Source organism: Plectropomus leopardus, chromosome 9 (genome assembly GCF_008729295.1).
Source record: "Plectropomus leopardus isolate mb chromosome 9, YSFRI_Pleo_2.0, whole genome shotgun sequence".
NCBI lineage: Eukaryota > Metazoa > Chordata > Actinopteri > Perciformes > Serranidae > Plectropomus > Plectropomus leopardus.
Window position 1 is genome coordinate 20,188,754 of NC_056471.1, and position 23,348 is coordinate 20,212,101.

The 23,348-nt window shown below is 39.4% G+C and overlaps 1 protein-coding gene across 2 annotated transcripts in view; it reads right to left on the minus strand.

Annotated features, from left to right (window-relative positions):
* The window catches only part of macrod1 (mono-ADP ribosylhydrolase 1), a 153,357-nt gene that overhangs the window by 21,710 nt on the left and 108,299 nt on the right, over nt 1–23,348 (minus strand). For both annotated transcript variants that reach the window (XM_042493074.1, XM_042493076.1), the window contains exon 6: nt 822–943. In XM_042493074.1, the coding sequence (XP_042349008.1) occupies nt 822–943 (122 nt within the window). The remainder of the gene's footprint in view (nt 1–821; nt 944–23,348) is intronic.

Here is a 23,348-nt window from a genome sequence, read left to right on the forward strand (position 1 = left end):
TGGAAGTGAACTAACGAAAAAATGCTTTAGGGGTTAAAACACACAGCGCTGTTGCTTGATCAATGGAAGGATGTACTGAGATTTTATCAGTGTCAATAAAGCCCTGTGAGGCAAATTTGTGATTTTGGGCTGTACCAATACAAATGGACTTGACTTGACTTTATATCACAGTATCAGTCAAATCAGCATATAGTAATAACTGTTGTACATAGACATTTTTTGAAGGCAGAGGGCACAAATGCAATTTAATGAAAAAAAAATATAACACATGCTGTATGCACTTGTTAAAATCACAAATTATTTGTAACAGATACATTTTACATCTGTTTTAAATTCTACTCGTGCGTAGGGAAACTACAAATAGACAGCATTTATATTTCTTCTACTGTACTTCTGACTTTATGTTCATGTCACTTTGGTGTTTTTCTTTGACTTTAACACCTCGTTCAGTTGTGAAACCTCCCGCCTGGTGTGTTTCAAAAAACCCTCTTACAACTCAACAATCCTACCTGCAGCTCCTGTTGTTCCCTTCTCTCCATCTATCTCAGTTTGAATGTAGTTTTCTTTGAAAAATCTACTTGTGATGGATCTTTATCTTTAGCTGCAGGTGGAATATTTTTTAAATGTCTCAGTCTTTTACTGTTTTACTTTTTTCAGTCGCAGTCTTTAGTTGTTCTCTTCCTTAACCTCTCCGCTTTAATCTAATCTCTCAGCACACCTTCGTTCTCTCCACCACAACAACAAACAGCTCAGTCTCTCTTCATCCTTCCTCAACAACCACCCCCAGTTTCCATCATCTCTCCCCACCCCACCGTACTTACCACAGTGCGTGCAGCATTTTTGGTGGCTGTTGTCAGGCTGTTCTTGTAGCACGACCTCAAGGCTTTCTTCTCTTCCTCTCCCACTCCTCCTTGTGCAATCGGCCCCACAGTGTGGATCACATCTGCAGAGACAGCGAGAGATGAGAAGATGAAACACCTCTTACCACAGTGTGACAGATACAAACATAGCAGTAAAACATAAGTAAAATATATCCTAGGTTTAATTTCCCTGGTTGAATTCCACATTTATTCAGTGTTTATTATGGCAGCTGTATTAAATATAGTTTCAAAAAAATGAATTTAAAATATAAATCATAAAAATGTAGCTCTAGTGTTGGCATAAACAGTTCTGAACTCTTCCCAACTGCCGACCCCGTTAACTAGCACTCAAATGTTCAACCTTGTTCACGTTTATTACAAATACAGTATTAGTTAATAAAATTGTGAGACCAATGTCTTGGTCTGAACCAAGCATCAACCTCTAGGGCTGAAAAATGACGCCAACACAAGAGGCAAAAACTGCACTCCCTACAATGACCACTTGAGGTTGACTCCGAAACAGAGCAAATTGCCATAGACCCCCATGTGAAAATGCTCAGCTTTACAGCAGAAATAAACATGTTTACAGCCTGATACAAAAACAGTTTCAGTCTCTAAAGCTGATTTCCCTGTTGATGGCAACTGTACAGAGGTTAAATTTTTATATAACTCACCTAATCAAATTTTATTAAAGCTAAAAGCTACGCATAATTACAGTCTATGAGTCACATTCATCCTTCGCTCCTCCACAGCTCGACCTTCCAATCCAAATATGATCACCTCTGGCTCCAAAAATAACATGATAAAAATGGCCAAAATGTCAAACTCCAGGCTTTAAGGCTTAAATAGGAGCAAACAAACTGATGGGTGCTGTGATGAACTCTACGTCCATTACGTTTATATTGTCTGTGGCTGAAACAGATGACTTTCAGTTTGGTAGATTATCGCCATGTTCATGTCATGTGAGTTATAATTTCGAGTAGGGCAGTCCCTTAAAAGGGGCTCGTATTGTCAGTTAGGGACACTCAGCTGACTGAGAATGCCTCAGGTCAAGCAGATTTTGTTTGGGTATTTTTTTTTCTGTGCAGTGTACTTCTGGGGGCGTTGTGGTCCCCAGATTTTGCTGCAAAGTGAGTGCTCTTGACATTCACAGTGCTCTTTGCAGGTGCGGACATACAGGCAACGGCACGGAGGGAAAGAGAGAGACTGCGCCATAATTTGAAGAAGTGGTGAATTTACAGCTCACAGTTAGTTCATATGATACAGTCTCTGGCTTTTGATGATATCTAGTGTCTGCAGAAAATAGTGTTGTGCATTCGCAAACCATTTCTAGTGCACTTAGCTTTTTTACTATATGATGAGAGTGTTCAAATTTTCAAATTTAATATGGAAAAATGAAATGTTAAATATTTGTGTTTAAACATCCAACTGCGGTTCAATTGACATAATTCTGAGTCGGGTACAGCCCTAATTTCGAGTTCACAACTTGTAAATAGCATTTGCATCACTGTCCATGCTTCAATTATGATGGTGAAAGTTGTTTTTTTTTTTTTTATGAACGATCTAATATATGCCACTTAGAGGGGTTATTCCTATTGTCTAAGACAGTCCAAAAAATATTCGTAATGATGAACAAGTCTTTCCCAAATCAAAAACTACAGCGCTGAAACATTGGATTTGTGATGTCATAGGGTATAAAGTCTGGAGCTGCTCCATAGAGGATGAACTGGAAAAGATGTTCTAGATTATACAGCAGTTAGTTCGGGACCATTAATGTGATTGGTCGAGAGGCATCAAATGAGTGCTGATATAGGAGTACAACATCACTGGGACTTTTAACTTTTAACTCTGCATGTATCACTCCGCCTCACAGCTGTTCAAAACCTGTTAATTGTGTAAGAGTGACAATGGGATATGTTTTAAAAGCGGGATATGTTTATGGTGTAACATAGGTTCAAACAGCTGGTTGGCGCTGTTCACATAGCTGTCAGCTGGTCAGGTTGAGGAAGGAGAGAAGAGGAAGAAGAGAGAAGAGAGAGAGAGAGAGGATTGGGGGGGAATGGCCTGCGACCTCGTGCCTATGACCGAATCACAGCCGTGATGGTATACGAGCACGACATCACTCCCTCTCTTGTGATGTTGCTTAATTACACTTAGGGTAGCACCTCGGGTGAGTACATGGGTACATTTTCTGTTTACACATTGAGAGCACTACAATAGAATAAAGCTCACTTATATATAAAAAAAGAAAACAGTCTGTGGGTTGACAAACTTGTGCTCACAATAATTGTGTATGGAGCAACTCCAGACATCCTAAGTTTAAGACGTTTTTGTCATGTGTCTGGCTTTGATGTTTACAAAAACCAATTGAACTTTCCTAGTTCAGGGAAATAGATATTTGAATTCTTAACTTAGGCAGTACTCCCCTTTGATAATACTAAAGTGCCTAAACACATCAACAAAAGTCCACCGTTCTAGTTAAGCAATTAAACCCATATTTAATGTGTATGGTGTTATATTGTTGACGCACACTATTTTTAACTTTCATGTCACCACCTCTGGAGTCAGACATCTCTCCTACATTGTCTTGTACACTGTAAGTGTATGTTAGTATCTTACCTCAGTCTGACTGACGCGTCAGCTGTCACACCTGGTATTTATAAGCCGTTGTTTCCTGACACCAAACTGCTGGTGATGGTTTTTAAGTCAAATCAAAAGTCTGAGAATATAACAAGCCTCTGTAATTTCATGACAAGTAACCTGACTTTGACAAAAAAAAAAGATGGAGGATTTGGGTCACAGAATATAAACTCTGTCTACATAATGGCAGACAGAGTTTCGCTTCATTTTGATCAATAATGTCAGAATATCAAATCCCTAAAAAACATTTCTTTAAATATTCACAGCTAAAAAGCTGCATTTCATCAAAATATGAACAGACTGTGTATTTATCAAAGCTTGAGGAAATAATACTTGAAATTAGAAGAGAAGGGCCACATATCTAAATATTTCAGCATATGCATGTAGCATATAGATCTGAATCAATAGATAGCTTAATGCTTGTAAAATGTAAAATGGACAAGACTGATTGGAATGTTTAAAAGTACGAATCAGACAATTTATACAAGTTTGAAATTACTTCAATTTAAATAGTAAACCAGCATGTACATGACTCTTGTCAATCTTAAATTGGCAACACATGTCTGCCAGTATTACAGATATTTCTAATAATTTAATATCTAAGATATTTGTAATAAATGTTTCAAAGAGGAAGGCACTGTATTTCAATGTCGGTGTTAGGATGGGCATTTAAATAACTTTCACTGTCAAGTACTTGCATTACATTTTTAAAGAGTTTTTCAAGTATGAATAGAAATGTATAAATCTCAAATTGACTACACAAGTATTCATGTCCATCACTATTCTTTGGCTGGGAAACTCAACTTGCTTGTGTCCAGGAGCCACTTTGCAAAATGACAGGAGGCCAGGGGCCACTTAATAAACAAACAGTAATAACTAAAATCTAAGTATTTAGTCCAAACCTCTGCTGAGGGGTTTGAGTTTCCTCCTCTGGGCACCCCAACACATTTTGATGCTTTTTTTATGCACTCTGGCACCTTTTTTATGTTCAAAGTACCAAAAAAAGATAAAATCTAAGTGTGAATCAATTTGTTTCAATGTGAACTACAAAATGGGCCATTTAGCACCCTATCTCAGGCCAGATTTATCCCTCAGGCTGTAAGTTGAATATCACTGGTCTAAAAAGAAAATGTCTTAAGATTCAAAACTTTTAGACAGAGGTTATAAAATGTTTTACAGATTTGTTTCAAAGCAAAGTCCTTCAAAACGTCCTCTGTAACTCTGTGGGCTTTGAATATATCTGGAGGACTTTATATAAAAATCCAAACAAACTTAACTTCTGTGCTCTGGACTTCTTCAAGCCAAAAGAGAGCGACTGCACTGTGTTAAAAGAGTGCAGATACTCCATCATTAAAAAAGTGGACTAAGGAGCTATTGAACTGTATTGTTCTGGAAAGACTAACTTACACTGCTAAGGGAAAGTGGCAAGACTTGGTTCAGCTCTGGGAACAGTACATGAACATTATGAAAGATTGAAATGTAGGCCATACTAAAAAGAAAATGTAAAAATGTTAGGGAAATATTTTGTCTTGTCTTGTAGGTGTGTGCAATGTACATATTTATGGTCTCACTGTTGTATTGCTACTGTATGTTCGTTTTTATGTAGTGTAAAAATATAAGGTAAGGTAACATATCAGGAGAAGAAAAAACAAGCCTTACTCTTATATGTTTTAAATATCAGGGGATCTCCCAGCTACAGGTGCGTGAGACCGGTTCCCCTCAGGCCAAGAAAACAGAACGCGCACACGAGGACAAACAGGAACCTTCACATCAAAAGCCTGTTATTGTGAGCATGTTTGGTAGAATGTAGGCCATGTTTTTCACATTTCAGTCAGCAATGTTTTGCCCCATAACAGACTGAATTCATTTTTAGTTTTAACTTCACTCAGCTTTCGGTAAACTGCTGCCTGTCTAATCTCCCATATATACAGTATAGTAACAGCATTTAATGTTAGATCCTAACAGCACACCTGGGAGGCCATAAAGGCCCTGCTGTCACTGGTTGCTTGGTTCCCAGAAGTAATTTTTAAAGGTTTTATTGGTAACATTTTTATGTAGACTAATAATAATTTTAAAAAAGAATACATCAACAGAGAGGTAAGGTGCGGAATAAAAGTATTGCTTTGTATTAAATATTACAATTGTGAATTAGCGGTAATCATTTAAGAAAAATTTGATGTGTCCAAAACGAATGTTTTGTTTATCTCTGCAATATGTATAACGTTCTCACAAGGCTTGTGAGCAAATGTGTTAACAGTGTTGGTATCACGTTGTTTCTCTGTGTCATCAGTGTTCAAGAGTTTTAGAAATTGCCAGTTAGTGTGGAAAAAAAATTTGAAAAACGGTTGAGTTTGACGGTAAGCACCGAGCTTCACCCCAGTATCTATCCCAAGTACTTAGCTACAAGAGGAGGAACAAGACCAGAGTGAACACTGGTTCAGATGTTGCTCATTGGAGTCAGCTGAAGGAGTTTTAAGGGCTGAGAAGTGATGTCGAGGTGGCCACTGTGTGTGTGTGTGTGTGTGTGTGTGTGTGTGTGTGTGTCTGAGCCCACACTGTCCCATCTCCCCACTGGATCAGCAAACTTTTTGTTGCTGTTATTACATAAGTTAGATGCAGCACTGTCAGATCAACATCTGCCTGAACAGCACAAGATAACAACTTTGTATTATTGCTTAGTCTTAAAACTTTGATCAATTATGCAATCTTTGTTTTTATATTTTCTTCTTTATATAAATTATTATACTTATTTAATGGATGGGGTATCTCCATAAGCCATTTTTAGCTTCTAACCTCTACTGCACAGTGTTAAAACATTTAAATTTTCCATTTATATATTTTCTATACATATGTATGTGCATATAAATAAAACTAAACAACTAAAATTAAAAGTGGCAACCAAGATAATGACTTATGTTGTAAATAGCAACTAGGCAGGAAACCCTGAGAGACCCGTGAAAGACTGTTGTGTTTTTCATTAATTATGAAGTCGATTGGTTGATAAAGTAAAGGTACACCTAAAATTAGAAATATGCTGATTTGTTTGGTATTTCTAGCCAGGTAGCCTGCAAGGTACCAAACAGTATTATAAGCTTCCACTAAAGCCAAGAATGGATGACCTCCAATATGGCTGCCAGAGGATGTACATGTCTCTCTAGTAATTGATTAAAAATGATTCTCAGATAAATTATTGCTTAGACTGTTTCTAGTACCATACACCTCTATCAAATTAAAAAAGTCTCCAAATTAAATTTCCTTTGTCACTCTCAGCAAGTTTACAGCAACAGTGTCTTTCACTGTTTCTAATTGCTGCACACAATATATTTTTCCTGTTTATTTCCCCGTCATGTAGCTGCTGGAACACTTCACATTGTGTGAGCTTTGTTTGTCAAGTTAATTAATGTGTTTTTTTTCTCACCAGGTCTCCGGGAAAAAAAAAAGTATTTCAATTGGACTCATTGATAGAATAAATAGTAAATGAATTGAAGTATATTGGATTGAAGGCAGAGAAAGGAAACAGAGGACCTCACAAACAGAAGCTGAGTGAGAACAGAGAGAGATGGTGTTTAACCAGCCTCTACACGCCTACACCGACGATACCACACATTCTGATGAGGCTCAGCATGGTGCTCTCAGCGTGAATACCAACGCTGTGATAAGACTTAGCTGGACGACCACCTCTGCACACACACACACACACACAGACACACACACACTAAAACAACAACACATTTAATCTAATTTTGAGACTTTTTCTTTTTTTTTTACAAGGAGCTGATGGGATGAACTCTTTTTTTTTCCTGTATAGAGCAATCTTGACGCCTCAGTTTTGTGATACTGCTGGACTGGTCTGTTTCCAGATTTGACACCAAACATTCAGATTCAGAGCATCACTCCTGCCCAGTCATCATTAAAAGTCGTTTTTAACCTCCTTTCTGGAGTTTTTACGTCTATCAGAAAACATGTACCTCAGTAGCAGCGTAACATATTTATGTAGGTTAGCTGCAATGTGGTGCTGTATTCACATCTTTTCATTTAAATTTAGAACAACCTGAACCATGAATGAAAACATTTTTTGGATGGCACGACATAAACCAATGTAACAGATATGAACAGATACAAGGGCCCAAAACATGGTGCATGGACGTGGCAAAACACATTTGCTGCAGCATGTCCGCAGCAGAGTGCAGCCACTATAATCACCTGGAGCTGTTACGCTGACAAAAGCTGCCGCACTTTCCCAGGCATGCACTGGCCATCGCTTTTTTTTTTATTATTAAGATGGTCTATTTTTTTTTCCATCTCTTCCTTCTCTCCAGCAAGTTAAAAATTTATAGAACTGTGTAAAAAAAAGCGAAATCTAGTTAAAAATGATTAACATGAAAAGCTTATTGTAGCAGAGGCAATGTGAGTGTTTTTACATTTCACATTAAAGTATATTAATCAAATAAATGCATCCTGTTGTTAAAACTGTCCACTTAATTATTTAGTGCCAGTTAATATTGCCTATGCTTGACATGGCAGAATCATTGGCTACGTGCCGGCAGTTACTTCCACTGTACAAAAACCAAGCCAAAATATCCAGGATACGGCCGCTGCCATCTTGCATGTGTGATGAAATTTGGAGCCAAAGTCTGCACAAGAGCAATCTCTGCAGTATCAAGTTCCTGCCCACACGCCCATTCGAGCAATCAGCATCAAATAACTGATTAAAACCAAACTTAGCAGAAAAATTTAGGACACAGAATGAGCTAATAGCTAAACTACTATACTATACTATACTATACTAAACTATAACTAAATTACTAAATTACCATCAATCTTGATCAATGTATCAATTAATGAAGGATCCAATGTCATGGATGCAAAGTGGAAACATCAGTCCATATCATCATCTTCAGGATATACATTAATTTAAAATTGTCATCATCAAGCAGCACCAGGCAGACAATGACAAGCAGCCAACATTATTTACTCGCGGGCAAAATACGGGTCAACAGAGAGAACACATGCCACTTGTAAACAATGCCTTTGTGAGATAAAAATACTCAGGAAACACAATGTACCTGCTTGGCTTGACATCTCACTCTGCTTACTTCCTCCTCTTGAGATAGTGATATACTCCAGAGAGTGTAAGTCACAGTAAATCTGAAAATCTGTGTATCATGTCTGCGTGTTCAGATTTGACCGAGGTTTGACGTCAAGAAGGAGTGTGAGTTTTGACAGGCTTCTCAGTGGGCGAAACTACAATAACCAACTTCCTGTTGATTTTAGATGTCGGCATGCAGTTGCACATTTCACAGTTTTTCCCTCTGAGCCTTGAATGTGGGCTAGATTTATCTCTTTTACAATTCAAAACAATATGAGTATAATGATTAATTAGATTAGAATGGACATTAACACAGCATACACCCACTCCGTCTCACTTTCGGTCTCTATCATGAGCGCGCGCACACACACAAGCACACACACACTCACACATACAGTTAACAAGCCGCAGACTCCGCAGCGCAGAAGAAGCCCTGAAGAAGCTCTTTAATCCAACCCTCTGAGGATAGGAGGCCATTAGGCAGAAAGATTTAACACAGTGTTTGGGCCTTTTTGAAATATGATCTGCTGATCTTATTTCAAAACCAGAAATTCACAACAGAAGCTTGAAATGTGTTCTTGTGTCCACTTCCCAGACACACTTCACAGGCTCGTTTGTTGTTAGAATTTGTTGCACTTGTATCCATTGACAAGGAAATTCTGCCACCTAACCACAATCAATGGAGGATATTTGGTTAGTGATGCAGGATCTGCTCATTACACCCAGACAGTGGAACAGAGCTCCGGCTGCCAAAAACCTATTGTGCAGTGTTTTTTTCTTAATAACAAAGCATCTGTGATACAAAGCTAAAAGAGCGGAAACTCTTGTGAAAGAGGAAACCTAGTTTAAGCTTCGATCTAACACAACTTTTTGTTAAATCTTCTTAAAGGAGGTCGTGGTGGAAAAAAAAACTGACATACACATATTTACACATATAACTTTTTTAACAAATCTGCTTCATTATAAACATTAATGTAATATTCTAAATACAAATAGACAAGTTAACTCAACTGAGGTTTGTCCGTAAGATATCAGATCTGTTGGAGCTGTTTGAATATGACTCAATATAACTTAATAAAATATTTCATTGACATAATTTTCAAAGATATAGGGCTCTATTTAAATGTTCTGTAGTACATTATCTGGATTACGCAAGGGCATTAAAGGCACAAAATCTGCACATTAAGTAAGACTCAAATGGTAAACTGGTTGTTTTTAGTCCCTTAATTGATTATAGGTGTGTTTTGGGCATAGTGTGTATTCAGCCAATCAGACTGCCATCTCCCATTCCCTTTAGAAGCCAGGTGTCTTTACCTGGTGCACTACTATTTACATGGTTGGGTCAACAAATGAAGCAGTAAGAGCAGTCATGTGACTGCAGTAAATATCAAGGGACCTTTATGCAGCAAAACTAAAAACTGAAGTTAAAAACTTGGCAGAGTAAACAAAACTAAACATTTTCCTTCTGAAATAATGACATTACGCTGCTCCTTGTGCGTAAATCTGCACAGCAGATGCAGCTCTGCTCTACTCTCTGCTATGTTCACAATTTAGAGAATGAAGGTAATGTTTTCCTCATTATCTCTGCGTTATGCTACTTTCTATTTACCTCAAAAGTCAGAGCCTGGAATGACATCAGACCTGAGTTAAATGTATTCCAGCACAACTCAGAAAACCAAAATGCTGTTCACAATATCAGTTCAAGCCAGGTTAGCCATTTTTAGCAATACCAGTTGATAACAATGCATTACACCATGTTTTTTGCGCATACAAACACTGTAGAGACATTTCCAGATAGAAGTTGGACAGAACTCTTTGTACAACTGTTTTAATGGGACGCAAATAAGATTGAAGTGCTGATAAACAATATATTACTGCAGCTTACATTACTGTTGGCGCACTGAGCCACTGTATTGGGATTTTGAGGCTAAAGTTGGTTAGGTTCCTCGGATTTTCCATGTTGGAAAACAAACTTTGGGGGGCTTTTCATTTGAAATGTTTCACTTTTTTCACACTTTAAGAAAGCATCATTATTTCAACCACCCACAACCCAGTCGTGTGGTGCTAAGTGTGTAAAAAGAAGAGCATATGCCCATTCTTGACCTGCATAGCGACATCTTACTATATGAATAATGCACGTTTTTAAATGGTAGGGAAATACTGCACCATTGACTTTAGATCACATTCTTATTGCTCCATTGCTTTCTGTTGCCTCATAGTAATATGCCACCTATGCGCTTGACCACACCTCATTTTAAGCCCTACACACTGATGGGTGCACAGATGGGCACGAGAACATTTGCTCCCAACACAACATGGGCTCTGTGAAAATGAAAACTGCATGTCTGAAAGAAGCGATGGCAGTTGCACTGTGCTGTGCGCCGCTTTGCACCAGGTGTAAGAAAGACCCGCAGCCCCTGAATTTTTAACAGTACCCCTTTTTTCATGTTTAAAAACTGTTTTTAATGATTTTTATTTTAATGATTCTGAAAGGTTGGTATAAGGACAGAGTATATTTTTTTATTTTTATGTAACTGCAGAGTGTCACGAGGCTTATAGTTTTCATGCCATAAACGCAAGCACAGTTATGTTTTTCCACTTTCAAATATTTAGTCTGGAGCTACTCTTTTACTTACTTTATAAGTTTTCATGAAAAGTTCTTGAAAATATCATCCCAGATATTTTCCTAGCATTAATATTAAACATTAAATTGAAATATAAGCAGACCATTTAAACTATTAAAGCTGCATTAACTGACTTGTTTTGGCCATTTGTGGGCAGCTGAAGGTATAAAATTTTTAATATTACATTCACATAATATCAACATATCATGCTGATGTGGCAAACATGTTAGAATAATGTTCCCTGATTATACACCAAGCACACACAGAGCAGTACTAGTATGTATGTGGAGTCGTGTTTCTGTCCACCTGACAGATGTAAGTCCAATATTCACTCTTTTTGGGCTCTGGTTTTGGTCTTTATCAACTCCTGAGGGAAATATCTCACGCTTTAGCTGCTAAATGCCCAGCTTTGTTCACCAGCTTGTAGCTGTGGATTTTCAGAGCTTTACTTGCTGAAAACAGCTGTCTGCTTTCTTTGAAAGTGACACTGATGGGAGCAGAGATAGTGAACCAAACCAGATAAAACCAAAACAATGTGCTGAAAGATGCTAAAACACTGCATAGAGCTGAGGGGAGCTGCAGAGTCAGCTGGTAACTCTCTGCGGGTTCGCCGCACAATGTTTGCCTTTCTTCTGGTCCTCTGAATAAAGCAACACTTTCAGCAGAAAATACTCCTTCTGCAATCATTAAACAGGAGACGAGGAGCTTTACACCAATGGCAACTTATCAAAAACTATATGCTGTGATGCCTCCGTGTCCCCCTTAGACCAGCAGTATGCGGATGAAAGTGTGCACCACAGACCGCTGCTGCTCACAGTGGAGTCCACAGATGTGGATTGAAAGAAAGTTGTCTATGTAACGTGACAGTCCTTCATCAAACTGCTCGCTGATGAAAAAGAGTGCGGTCCCTGAGAAATCACTTAGTGTGAGTGCACGAACCCACAGAAAGAATAATAAGTGCTACAATCAAAGCCTGTTATTCATCAACATGGCTATTAGACACTTATATTCTCCTATAGCACATTTTCTAGTTTTATACCATAACACTTCCTTTTAATCACATAAAAGTGGAGGTGGACATCCATGACATGAATTTTCCCTGGATTTGCCTCATGAATTGTCTTGAAGTGATATTAATGCAACAGTAAGCTCTGTTTAAGAACAAATGTCTGTATGTGTGTGTGTGTGTGTGCGTGCGCGCATGTGAGAGTGAAGAATCGTGACTATGGCTTCTCAGCAGTAATGATCCTCCTGCAGGTGTCATGGGGCTAATTCAGACAAACATCTGTAATCTGTAATGGGAGGATCACACTCGATAACCCTAATGGCTCCGTCCCTCCCGACCTGCTCTGCTCTCCGTCCACGTTTTCTAAATCTGAGCTCAGTGTCTATGCAGACACTTATTCCGTCTAAAGTCTTAATCTTCCAACAGACCCTGTGTGCGGTCTCCTCAATGAGCTGAAGGCCTATTAGATTTCAAGAGCCATAGCCACTCTGTTGACTCTGCTATACTCCTACATTATGGCTTCATTACCTCCACCATGGAGGTTGTGTTTTTGGTTGTTTGTTTGTTTGTCTGTCTTTCAACAGGATTATGGAAAAAAACTTCTGGCCTTATTTTGATGAAATTTGGTAGAAGGGTGCAACATGGGCCAAGGAAAAACCCATTAAAATTTGGAACGGGGCACTTATTGGGGCGAATACACAAATTCATTTTCACTTTTTGTTAGTAATGCAATATAGGGTATTTGGCCTTGGCAGAGGTCCGTGCTCTCAGACTGACCTTTTAGTTTTCATTAATGATAAATGTGCCAATTCATCGTTTGGTTTATAAAATGTCAAAGAACTGCAAAAACCTTCAGTAAAATCTACAAATTGCTCTAATTTATCTGAGCAGCAATTTAAAATCCAAACATATTTAACAACAACAGAGGGCCAAGAAAAACTACAAATATTCACATTTCAGGGGCTGTGAACAGTGAATCATTTTTGCTTGGAGGCAATTGACTTAAAGGTCCTGTGTGTAAAATTTAGGGGGATGTATTGGCAGGAATAGAAAATAATATTCATAACTGTGTTTTCATTAGTGTATAATCACCGGAAAGTAAGAATTATTGTGTTTTTGTTACCTGAGGGCCATAATTATGAAGATCACTATGTTCACCACTTTGTTTCTTCAGTAGTCCTAAAACAAACCAAACACTGGTCCTAGAGGGGCATTCGTGTTGGCCATCATAGTAAGAGGCCTATCTGTGATAAACAGCATCGAAAAAAACAGTGACAGTTACATGAAACTTCTTTATTTAGTGTTTTTACCAGTTTATACCACCAGGTCATTTTTGGAGAGAAATAGACCTCTGCAGAAAATTTGGCTATTGGTAAAAACCTCCTAAACAATAAACACTGAAGGAATTCTAATCAGAAGACGTTTCAGCTGATTGCAACCTGAAAACCTCACCGCTATGTGCCACTAAGCCCCCTTAAATCTTACACAATGTTTTTTTTAAAGGTAAACTATACAAGATTTTTCTAAAAATATGACCCACTAGAAGTGTGTAGTGACATATTTTTCAGCTCTTTTTTCTGACCTCTGGCTGTATTTTTTAAATTTCTTCTTACAGAAAAAAAGGTAACGACAAGGTGCCGAACTGTAAGCAGCAGGCGTCCAACAGATACAGTGCCGAAAAAGCACAAATACAGGGAGGGGAGATGCCGAACCAGAGTGAATGCCGATTATCAAAATATCTACTTATTCATTGTTGTGACAGAATAATTAATTAATCAACTAATTGTTGCGCTACAAAAGTCTTGAATTTGTTCGTTATAATTATGGATTGCTGAGAGTTATCCATTTGGAAAACAGAAATTTGTATATTTTCCATTCAATTAACCTTTTGTTGAAATTTGATCCACAATAATCCTAAATCATCACCCAGCAGCTCTACTTAATGTTTGGGGATTTCTCAAGCTTTGTTTTCTGTAAAATATTGTGATGATGGTGGTGGTAAGCTCATTACAGAGACTGGACCAAATAACTTCATATTTGGGCAACAACAAACCTTAAAATGAGGAGTAAAACGATCCATCGATCTTGATTCAAAAATCAACGATCGAATAACACTAATTCAAAGAGAAATCATCGATCCATAACATCATCTTTAGGATACACCTTTATGTTGAAACTACATGTCACCAGCCATCAAACCGCAGCAGGCAGATAATGGCAAGAAAAAGAAGATGAAGATAATGCTTTTTACTCGTGTGGAAATATTTTGGATTTCAGAGAGAACATGGGTCAACATACCAAGCATACATGTAAATAATGCCATTTTGACATAAACGTCAGCTCACTCAGCTAACTTCTGGCTGCAACACAGCAACATCACCTGCTTTGTTTCAACAGTATTAGGATGAAAAAAATGTGGATGCAGGCTGAAATTGTTGTTTTCATCCTTTATACCCAAAAGCAAAAAAGAAAGGGGAGGCAGCTTCTTCTGTAACTGATTGTGTTAAATGGCATATGATATTGTCTGATATTGATCTCAGACCCCTGAATTGAATCCAAACAATCTGAAATCTGTTCGTGGCAGACTTTGTGATATAGGCAAATAACGCATCACTGTCCAAAGAATCAACATAATTTCATGTCATGATCAAAGTATTGATTTACATCCTTGGTAAAAGTACAGCTTAGTGTTATATTTTGTGCAATACTGAAGCTGCTGAGGGAGCATTAGACAAGCGTTTATTATACTGTCACATGAGTAAAAAAAAACACTGGCTTAAAACTGCAGATTTAAGAGCTCCCAAGAGCTGGCTATAGGATGAATCACTATTGTGATTCATCACTTGGTGAGCATCAACAATTTTATTTATAGTGTATGAGAAAGCTGCAGATGTCTCTTTAAATAGCAACAGAGAAAGATTAGAACATGTGAATATGTGGATGAAACACGGACACATGAACTTAATAACCGTGGTCAAACACGCAGTCGCGCATAAAGAAACACACACCAAAAAAAAGAGAAAAGAAAACAGTGTAATTATGATAGTACAACAGTGTGTCTGTTTACGTTGCCACGTGTGTTTACTCTTTACTTGGCATGAACTACTCCAGCAGTCAAGTAGCGCAGAATGAGCATGTGCTCTCAAAGAGTCGTTCAGCCATGCTAATGCCTCAACGCACCACTCAGCAGTGGCCAGGTTCACAACTGGGTCGGGTGTGTGTCTAAATGTGAGTGTGTGTATGTGTGTGTGTGTGTGTGTGTTGTGCTGATGCAGTTCAACAGTGGGTCACTCAATGGTCATTAATCTGCATTTCATCTGTTAAATGTCACTGCTACAAACTCACACACATGTAAACAAGTGCAGGCACTGTTTCTGCAAAAAGTGAATTGTAAATTATGATTGTTCCTCATTGATAACTTAACAATCTGTTTGTATTTTTATTTTGTTTGCCAGGGCTGTTTCCTCTCTCCTCCTCCTCTCCTCTTTCCTTCCCTCTGCCTCTTACTTTCCTCTTTACGTCCTTTGTCGTCACTCCTCTCCCTTCCTCACCATTACCTCATCCAGTCATCCCACCTCTCCTCTCGCCTCGTTGCCCTCTCCTCCATCTCTCCGTCACCTATGCTTTTCTCCCAACTCCCTTTTAATCCCTCCTCTCCTTCTTCTTTTTCTGCCTCATTTGTCCCTCCCTTTCCTTCCTTGTGTGTCTTATCCCTCCATCATCCTCTTTACCCCTGCATCCTTGTCTCTCACTTCCTCTCTCCCCTTCCTCTCTTAGATATTCCTCTCACCCCCTCTCCCCTACCTCTCCTCTCCCTCTCTCTCCGTCACCTGAGGTAGACAGTTCTGTCAGGAGTCGGCCTTATTTACCGCCTCTCTTCGCTCCTGTTTACATTATCGATCGGCAGGGTTGCTTTAGTTCCACCATACATCAACACTACCCCTTCCTTCTCCTCCCGTCTCCCTCCTCCTCCTCTCCACCCCAGTGTTACGGCTGCTGGCTCACATTACCCTGAAACACACAGAGGGAGGGAGAGAAGGGGGAAGGGAGACGACGGGAGCTCGATGGGGAGATGGAAAACTAGCGGAGCATGTTAGGATGTGTGAGGGATTTATGTGTGAAGGAGAGAGTGTGTTGGACAGTGTGTTATGGAGCGTGTGTGAATAAGTGTGTGAGGAGCAGCATTAAAGGGAGAAACCGGATGTGTGTCTCCTGGAAGTGTGTGTGACTGACAGTAAAAGTGTGTGTGTGTGCGTGTGTGTGTGTGTGTATTTGAAATGCTGAAAACGTGCACATTCGCCCTGTGTGATTAGGTGAGGTTTCGATAACAAATGAGGGATTTCTGAACCTCTTTCAGTGAATTTAAAATTCACACAGTGTATACTGCAAGGCCAAAAGTATGTGGACACTCAAACACCCTTATGTGACTGCTGAATGTATAATTCCAAACATTAATATACATGAATATGCTACGTTTTCTGCCAGTTTTTAAAACCTGGCTGCTGTGAGGGACCAAGGACAGAGGGATGTCGTACATTGTAAAGACCTCTGAGGTTAATTGTGATTTGTAATATTAGGATTTATGAATAAGACTAAATTGAATTGAATAAAATGCCTCCACACATTATTCAATAGCAGGTGTCTATAGAAAACTACAGCTATTCGACTGAAAGGAAGAAAATCTTGTACTTTTCACTCATAGTAGAGACAAGTTTAATATTACTGGCGTAAACACCTTTAACATGTTTTCTTCAGACAAATACCAAACCACCTTAAATAATTTAGGTGAACCCTCATGGACCAATCAGATTGTTCACGCACCATACATTAGTATTGTGGTGTTTTTTTCAGTTTCTGGCTCTGTTTGTTGATTAATGAGGGAGAAACTTAACAGACCACCTCCTTCATGCTGATTTTGCACATAACAGGCACAAGCATTTTTTCCAACAAGCAGTTTTATGCTGTCTACCTAACAGCAGCTATTATCGTGGTACTTGCATAGAGAGCAAAAATAAGCATGTAATGGCCACATTTTATCATCCCGCCAGAGGTTGAATATTTTCAAATTGTCATTACATGAACGTGCGCACATGTTGAGTGTCGCAACTCGGTTTATGATATGTAAAGAAGACATTTTAAACTGCCTCCAGATGAGCATTAGTGGGCAATAGGAATTAATGTCTGTCGTTAGTGTGTGGTCGTGCATATCGGTGACGTCTGTGGGGCTGAAAAGGTCGATTGTCCTCACAGAGGGGGGGATCATGATCCATTGTTAAACAGATGTGAGGCGTTTTGATTTTTACCCTGCAGACCGTGTTCCTAAAGAGCCTGAACAGCAAGCTTTATTGGGTTATAATGAGATATTCTGTGGAATAATTTGATTGTTGCTTTATCTCATGTAATCTAACTGTTTCCTCACTGGATGTTCAGTTCTTTCTCTTGTTCTCTTCTCCTGCTTACAGACATGTTTAAGTTCTTTAAATCAGCTTTGGATGCTATATTGTTTCCTGACTTTTCATCCAATAAAGTAATCACAATGTACAGCACAGACTGTACATTGCACTGTTTATGTTCCCCATTATGTGTATGATGTTAAAACTGTATGATGCCTCTGTCTCTTCAACAATGTCTCAGAGGGCAGAGGAGGTTTTTTTTGTTGTTGTTGTTGTTTAAATGATGTTAAAAAAAATGTTACATAGTTCTACTGAACTAAAAGTACAGAAGTATCATTTGTCAAAATGTTCTCAAAGTTTTACATGTTTGAGGACCGTAGAACAGCGGTTCCAAACTGGTGTGTCATGGTCCAAAGTGGGTAACAGGTCCATTCTGAATGGACCACCACTTATAAATGTGTCAAGTCTGTAAAAACCATGCTTTATTTTGAAGTGAATTTCCAGCACAGAGCTTTTATTTTGAAGTACTGCTGCTGGCTATTCTCTCAGTGTGTTTTAATTATTCATGTTCTAAGTCAACGTGTTGTTTACATTTTGTGAAATAAACTGAATATGTGATCATTTGTAATATGTGGACCTTAAACTAATGACTGAGGAGAAATCTGGACTCTATGACTGGACCAGTTGGGAACCACTGCCATAGACTGGACAAGTATAATGGACGTAGCCACTGTGACGTCACCCATTGGTTTGTGGCCTCCCGTTTTACAGCTTTGAGTTTGTCAATTTGGAGCCACAAGTGACCATACTGGGATGAGAGGGTGGAGCTGCATAGGACTGAGAGGTGGATCTGACTCATAAGCCCCTTTTAACACAACCTGTTCAAGGTGGGAATGTTGCGCCACTTTTTTGCCTCGCTATTCTTTACAAAATGTATGATTTCAGAGTTGGGGGAAAGAGATGTCTTGCCTTTAAGCCAGCAGCAGAGGTAGCAACAGTGCCAAAAAAAAAAGTGACAGCTGTGAAAAAGTGACAGCTGGGAGAAAGTGACCATGGATGGGAAGGGTTTGATGTTTCGGCAACGTGTTATGTGAGTAACCCACCTCTGGGAGAATAAAAAAACAGATAGCTGCAGTTTGCAACTAACTCAATGAAGAAAAACAGCAGCCTCAAATGTCCGCAAATTGAGAAAACAATGAGATTTGGGAGCAGAAGATGAGATCAGTCACCATATAACACAGACGGTGAATCAATGTTATGCCATGTCATGCATTGTTATTGTATAGAAAGCTCTGCATTGAGCATGTTATCTAAATGCTCTAAATGTTATCTTATTTGCGATCTAAAATCACACACTGGGACAACATGATACAGCCTCTGTTTTGTTCTGGGTAAAAAAGTAAAGGTGATGTAATGAAAGGACTTCCTGGTGGCCGTTAGTAGGCTCTCTGTGTAAACAGGGCTATAGACCGTGTTGATGCCTCGACCACGTCCTTAAATATGCATTACTTTAATCTTTAATAAAATATAAACAGGTGATTTATATAACAATCCGCCCTCCACAGGATTGTCATTAATGAATAAATTATCTAAAGAGGCCAAAACTATTTTTTGTACCAGGCTGTGAACATGTTTATTTACGTGGGTGTCTTTGGGGATTAACTTGCTAATGAAGCCAGCCTCAAGCAGCCATTCATAAAATTGCAGTTTTTCGCACTTCCGTGTCAGCTTCATTTTTTTTAGCCACAGAGGTGGCCGCTTGTTTGTGCTATGGAGGCAGAATATCAGTGTTACATTTTAGTACATTAGATCTCTGAATTACTGTCACTCATGAAATAATATCTAACCCCATTTTAATGTTGTAGCTTGTTTGGGTGGGACTCACAAACATATGAATCCTCTTTTTTTTAACATCTTAAAAGTAGCTAGTAACTACAGCTGTTAGATAAATGTAGTGAAAAGTACACTGGTCCTTTCTGAAATGTAGTCGGTTAGAACTTTAAATACAAAGTAAATTACCTCCACTGGCTTGTAAAATGGTCCACACAGATACCTCTCATATTTCTCTAAAGCCATCCTGATTAAACCATTTGCATACAAATGTAATGAATGTATGTGTGGAAAATATTATTTAAAGTAAGCTGGAGAGCTTCTGTTTGCTGATTAGTGACTCTGGCTATTTCCGTCATCTGAAACTCTTCCCACAATGTTTTTTTTTTTTCATGTCAGTTGTCCTCTCAGACAGCGCCTCTCCTCACAAACTGCTGACATCCTCTGTGGCTTTATTGTGTTTTCCACCTGAGAATACTGCCATTTTTATCAGATCGATTAAGAAACTAAGAGGCTGCTTTCATCAACGTATTAAAACACTGTCTGACCTAATTATAACACAAAAGCTTGTCTCTAACAGATGGCATTAAGACACTTTAATAAAACATACAGCCACACTTGTTTTATAAAGGCTTCATCATGCTGTAAAACGAAAACAATGATAAAGCGGCTCAACAACATAATGAAGAAACAAAGGGAAGGTAAAAATAACAGACAGGAAAGACAAGGAAGAGAAACTGTGGGGAGGGGAGCAGCAAAGTAAATTTGTACTTGAGTGCAGCTCAAACTATATTCATCACACACCTGATTTGCTATGCACATTTACCCTGCAAAGAGGCAGTGTGTGTGTGTGTGTTCTCTCTTCTAAGTGGGAGTCACACTGGTCTGAGCCTTAAGAGAACTTGACTGAGTGCCATCCGGTGACACCCGCCCGGCTTTTCTTTTTGTCTGCCATTCCAGCTTTTTTCCTGCCAATTGTCATTACCCCTTCTTGGCTCTTTCTCCCCTCTCCTCCCTCCCTCTCCTCCCCCCCCCCCCTGGCCTCTCACCATTCTTACCTGGGAGGCCACGAGTCACTGCTCCTGCTTTTAATACTCTATGGCCATCCATCCATCCCTCCATCCTCTCCCCTCCCCTTTCTCTCTCTCTTCTTCTCATACCTCCATCTGTCCCTCGCCTTTTCTTTATCTGCCTTTAAAGCAGGAGGCAGGAAAAAGGCGAGCTGCTCCTTTGTGCGCTCGGCCTCAGTTTGTGCCCAGCCAAGCGGACACAGCTCTTAAATCCAGGCCCGGGCCTTTGGCACAAAAGGAGGGCTCAGGTCTTGTAAAGGCCCCTACGGCTCTCCCTATCTCTTTCCACCTTTCTCTGAAAAAGACAGACCGGCAGTTATTCTAAACAGGAGGACAAGAGTGGAGGGAGAAGGGGGGGAACAAGATGCCGATGCTAAAAGGAGCGGACATAATTCTCTTCATCAGAGAGCAGACGCTCTTCACTCCCTCACACTCTTTTCCCTAAGCCAAGCAACACTGGAGCTATTTTCTTTTTTATCCCCCTTTTCTCCTTCAAGGCGAATGAATTAACTGAATGAATTAACACCAGGGCTGCTGTGATCATCATCATCACGCTCCTCCTCATCAGCAGCAGCAGCTTCAACGATGCTTTTTAACACCTAGAAGGATCACACTGCTGACGCCGAGACAGGAAGAAGCAAAGATGTCGACAACCTTGTCAAAAAAAGAGGAGGAAAAAAAAAACCTCCCCAACTAGCAAGGTATCACAGTTTGAGTGCTACAGTCTTTAGCCCAGAGCCTTGTCAAGCCTCTTGGCACAACTAAAGAAATCTTACTGCTGATGATGATAGGAAAAGAGGGGGAGGGAGGGAGGAGGTGAGACTTGGAGCGAAAGGAAAGGTAGAGGATGGAAGATACAAGTGAGGAAGATGAAGAAGAAGAAGAAGAGGAAGGGGGAGGCAAATGTAAGCGTGTGGAATACAAATAACAGAGAAGGTGAAGAGGTAGAAAGGTGAGGAAGAATGGGAGAAAACGAGGTGTTTAAGTTGTTGATCACGCTGGGCAAAAACACCACGTCTTCAAAGAAAGGGGAGCAGACAAGAGAGAGCGACAGGGCGACAGGCGAGGCAGAGAGATGGAGGTCTTGGAGGAGAGGAAGAGGGGGAGTCCGGGAGAGCTGCAGTGAGGATTTTAATTAGCGGTAATTGGCCACCGAGGGAACAGAAACTGGGAGATGGGAGGCAGGAGAGAGAAGAGAGGGGAGCATAACAGCCAGTTTCTGACAGAGTGATATCTCTCTTGCTTTGTACCTCTCTATTTCCTTCAGCACTTTTTCCCTATCTGGGCCTTTCCATCTCTATCTTGTTTTCCCTCCATAATTTTCCACCTCCAACTGTGCTACTCCCACTGTACTCCCCAAACAGCATCCTTCAATCTCCACCAATTTCCATCTAAACACAAGACACTGCAAAAAGAAAAGATTTGGGACAGCATTAAAGCCGCTTGTGCAATTACGCTGAAAAGCTTTGTACACTTTACTGAGCTATATTAAATGCAGTTAATTAGGATTTTTTGGCTATAATCTAGAAAAAGATGTGAGAAGTGTAAGTTTAACCTAAAGTTACCCTACAAAACAATTGTGTGTGTTTTGGGCTGAGTGGTGCAGGCACTTATCTTTTATATTTTGGAATTATTACAGTACATCTGCTAATCTTAAAGCTGCTGTCATCAATATTTTGTATATTTACAATGGATTACATGATTACTTGTATGTGAAAAGTATCACCAGGGTTGTAACAAACTCAGAGTTATGTCAGTCAAATCCAATTTAGTTGTTAAATATGAATATTTGATTATTCATTTAATTTTTTTCCATGGAGAGTTTGAGAGTTTAAACAAACATTTAGTGTGACAGAGACTTTAATGTAACGTAGTGAACGAGTTAGATTACCCCTCCAAGCTAATGCACGCTAACTACGCAAACAAGGGATTGGAAATGTGCAACAACATTTTTTGCTGACACTAGATATCGAACAAAAGCCAGAGCTGTAAATTCACCACTTTGCTGCATGAGCAATGCTGCTCAGGCACAATTCAGCTGCTGTTAAGCTGCAGCACATCTAGAGAATAGGAGTCTATTTTTTCTGTGTGGTGTATTCTTAACCCTAATTTCCTGTTCATTTTTCAAACCGAAAGCCCCATGGCATCATTTCTTTGGACAGAATCCCTTCATCTGTTAACACATTTTATTTACAGGCATTTTATTGTGAATTACTTGTCACTGTGTCATTGACAATACAGTGGCTTGCACTGTTTTTAAATGTGTAAATACAGTAGTTATATAAGCAGGCATCTGCAGCAGTGACGCTGTCTGTGCAAACTCCCCATGGCTGCAGCCGCAGCAATTCAGCCAGGTTGCTGTCACACACTGCTAAAGCAGGCAGTGTGGCTCGGGCCTCTCTCAGACTGTACCTGGGTCGGTGTCTACAGATTCCTGAAAGTTAGGAGTGCTCAATCTGTGGCTGCATCTGGGGATGTTTCAGTCTAACTGACTAACCAAAAAATAAAAAATAAATAAATAAAAAGTGCTCAATTTGAAGAATCTCAATCAGCTGAGGTGTCTCAAACTGATTATTCACTTTCAGGGGGCATCCCTGTCTATTTCCCAACTCTGCAGTTCCCCTCAGCTCTATAGAGCATTATACCAACTTTCAACTTAATGGTTTAGTTTTCTAGCCCCCAAACTTTCTGTATTTTACTCTCATCACTCTGATCCACATTGTTTTCAGTTGCAGCAGGCAGCTTTTCCAGTTAAGAAAAATGCTTTAAAAGCCCACTGTTCACCACCTGCTCAGCACCAAATGGCTGACAGACAATGTTAGGGACAAGCTGGTAA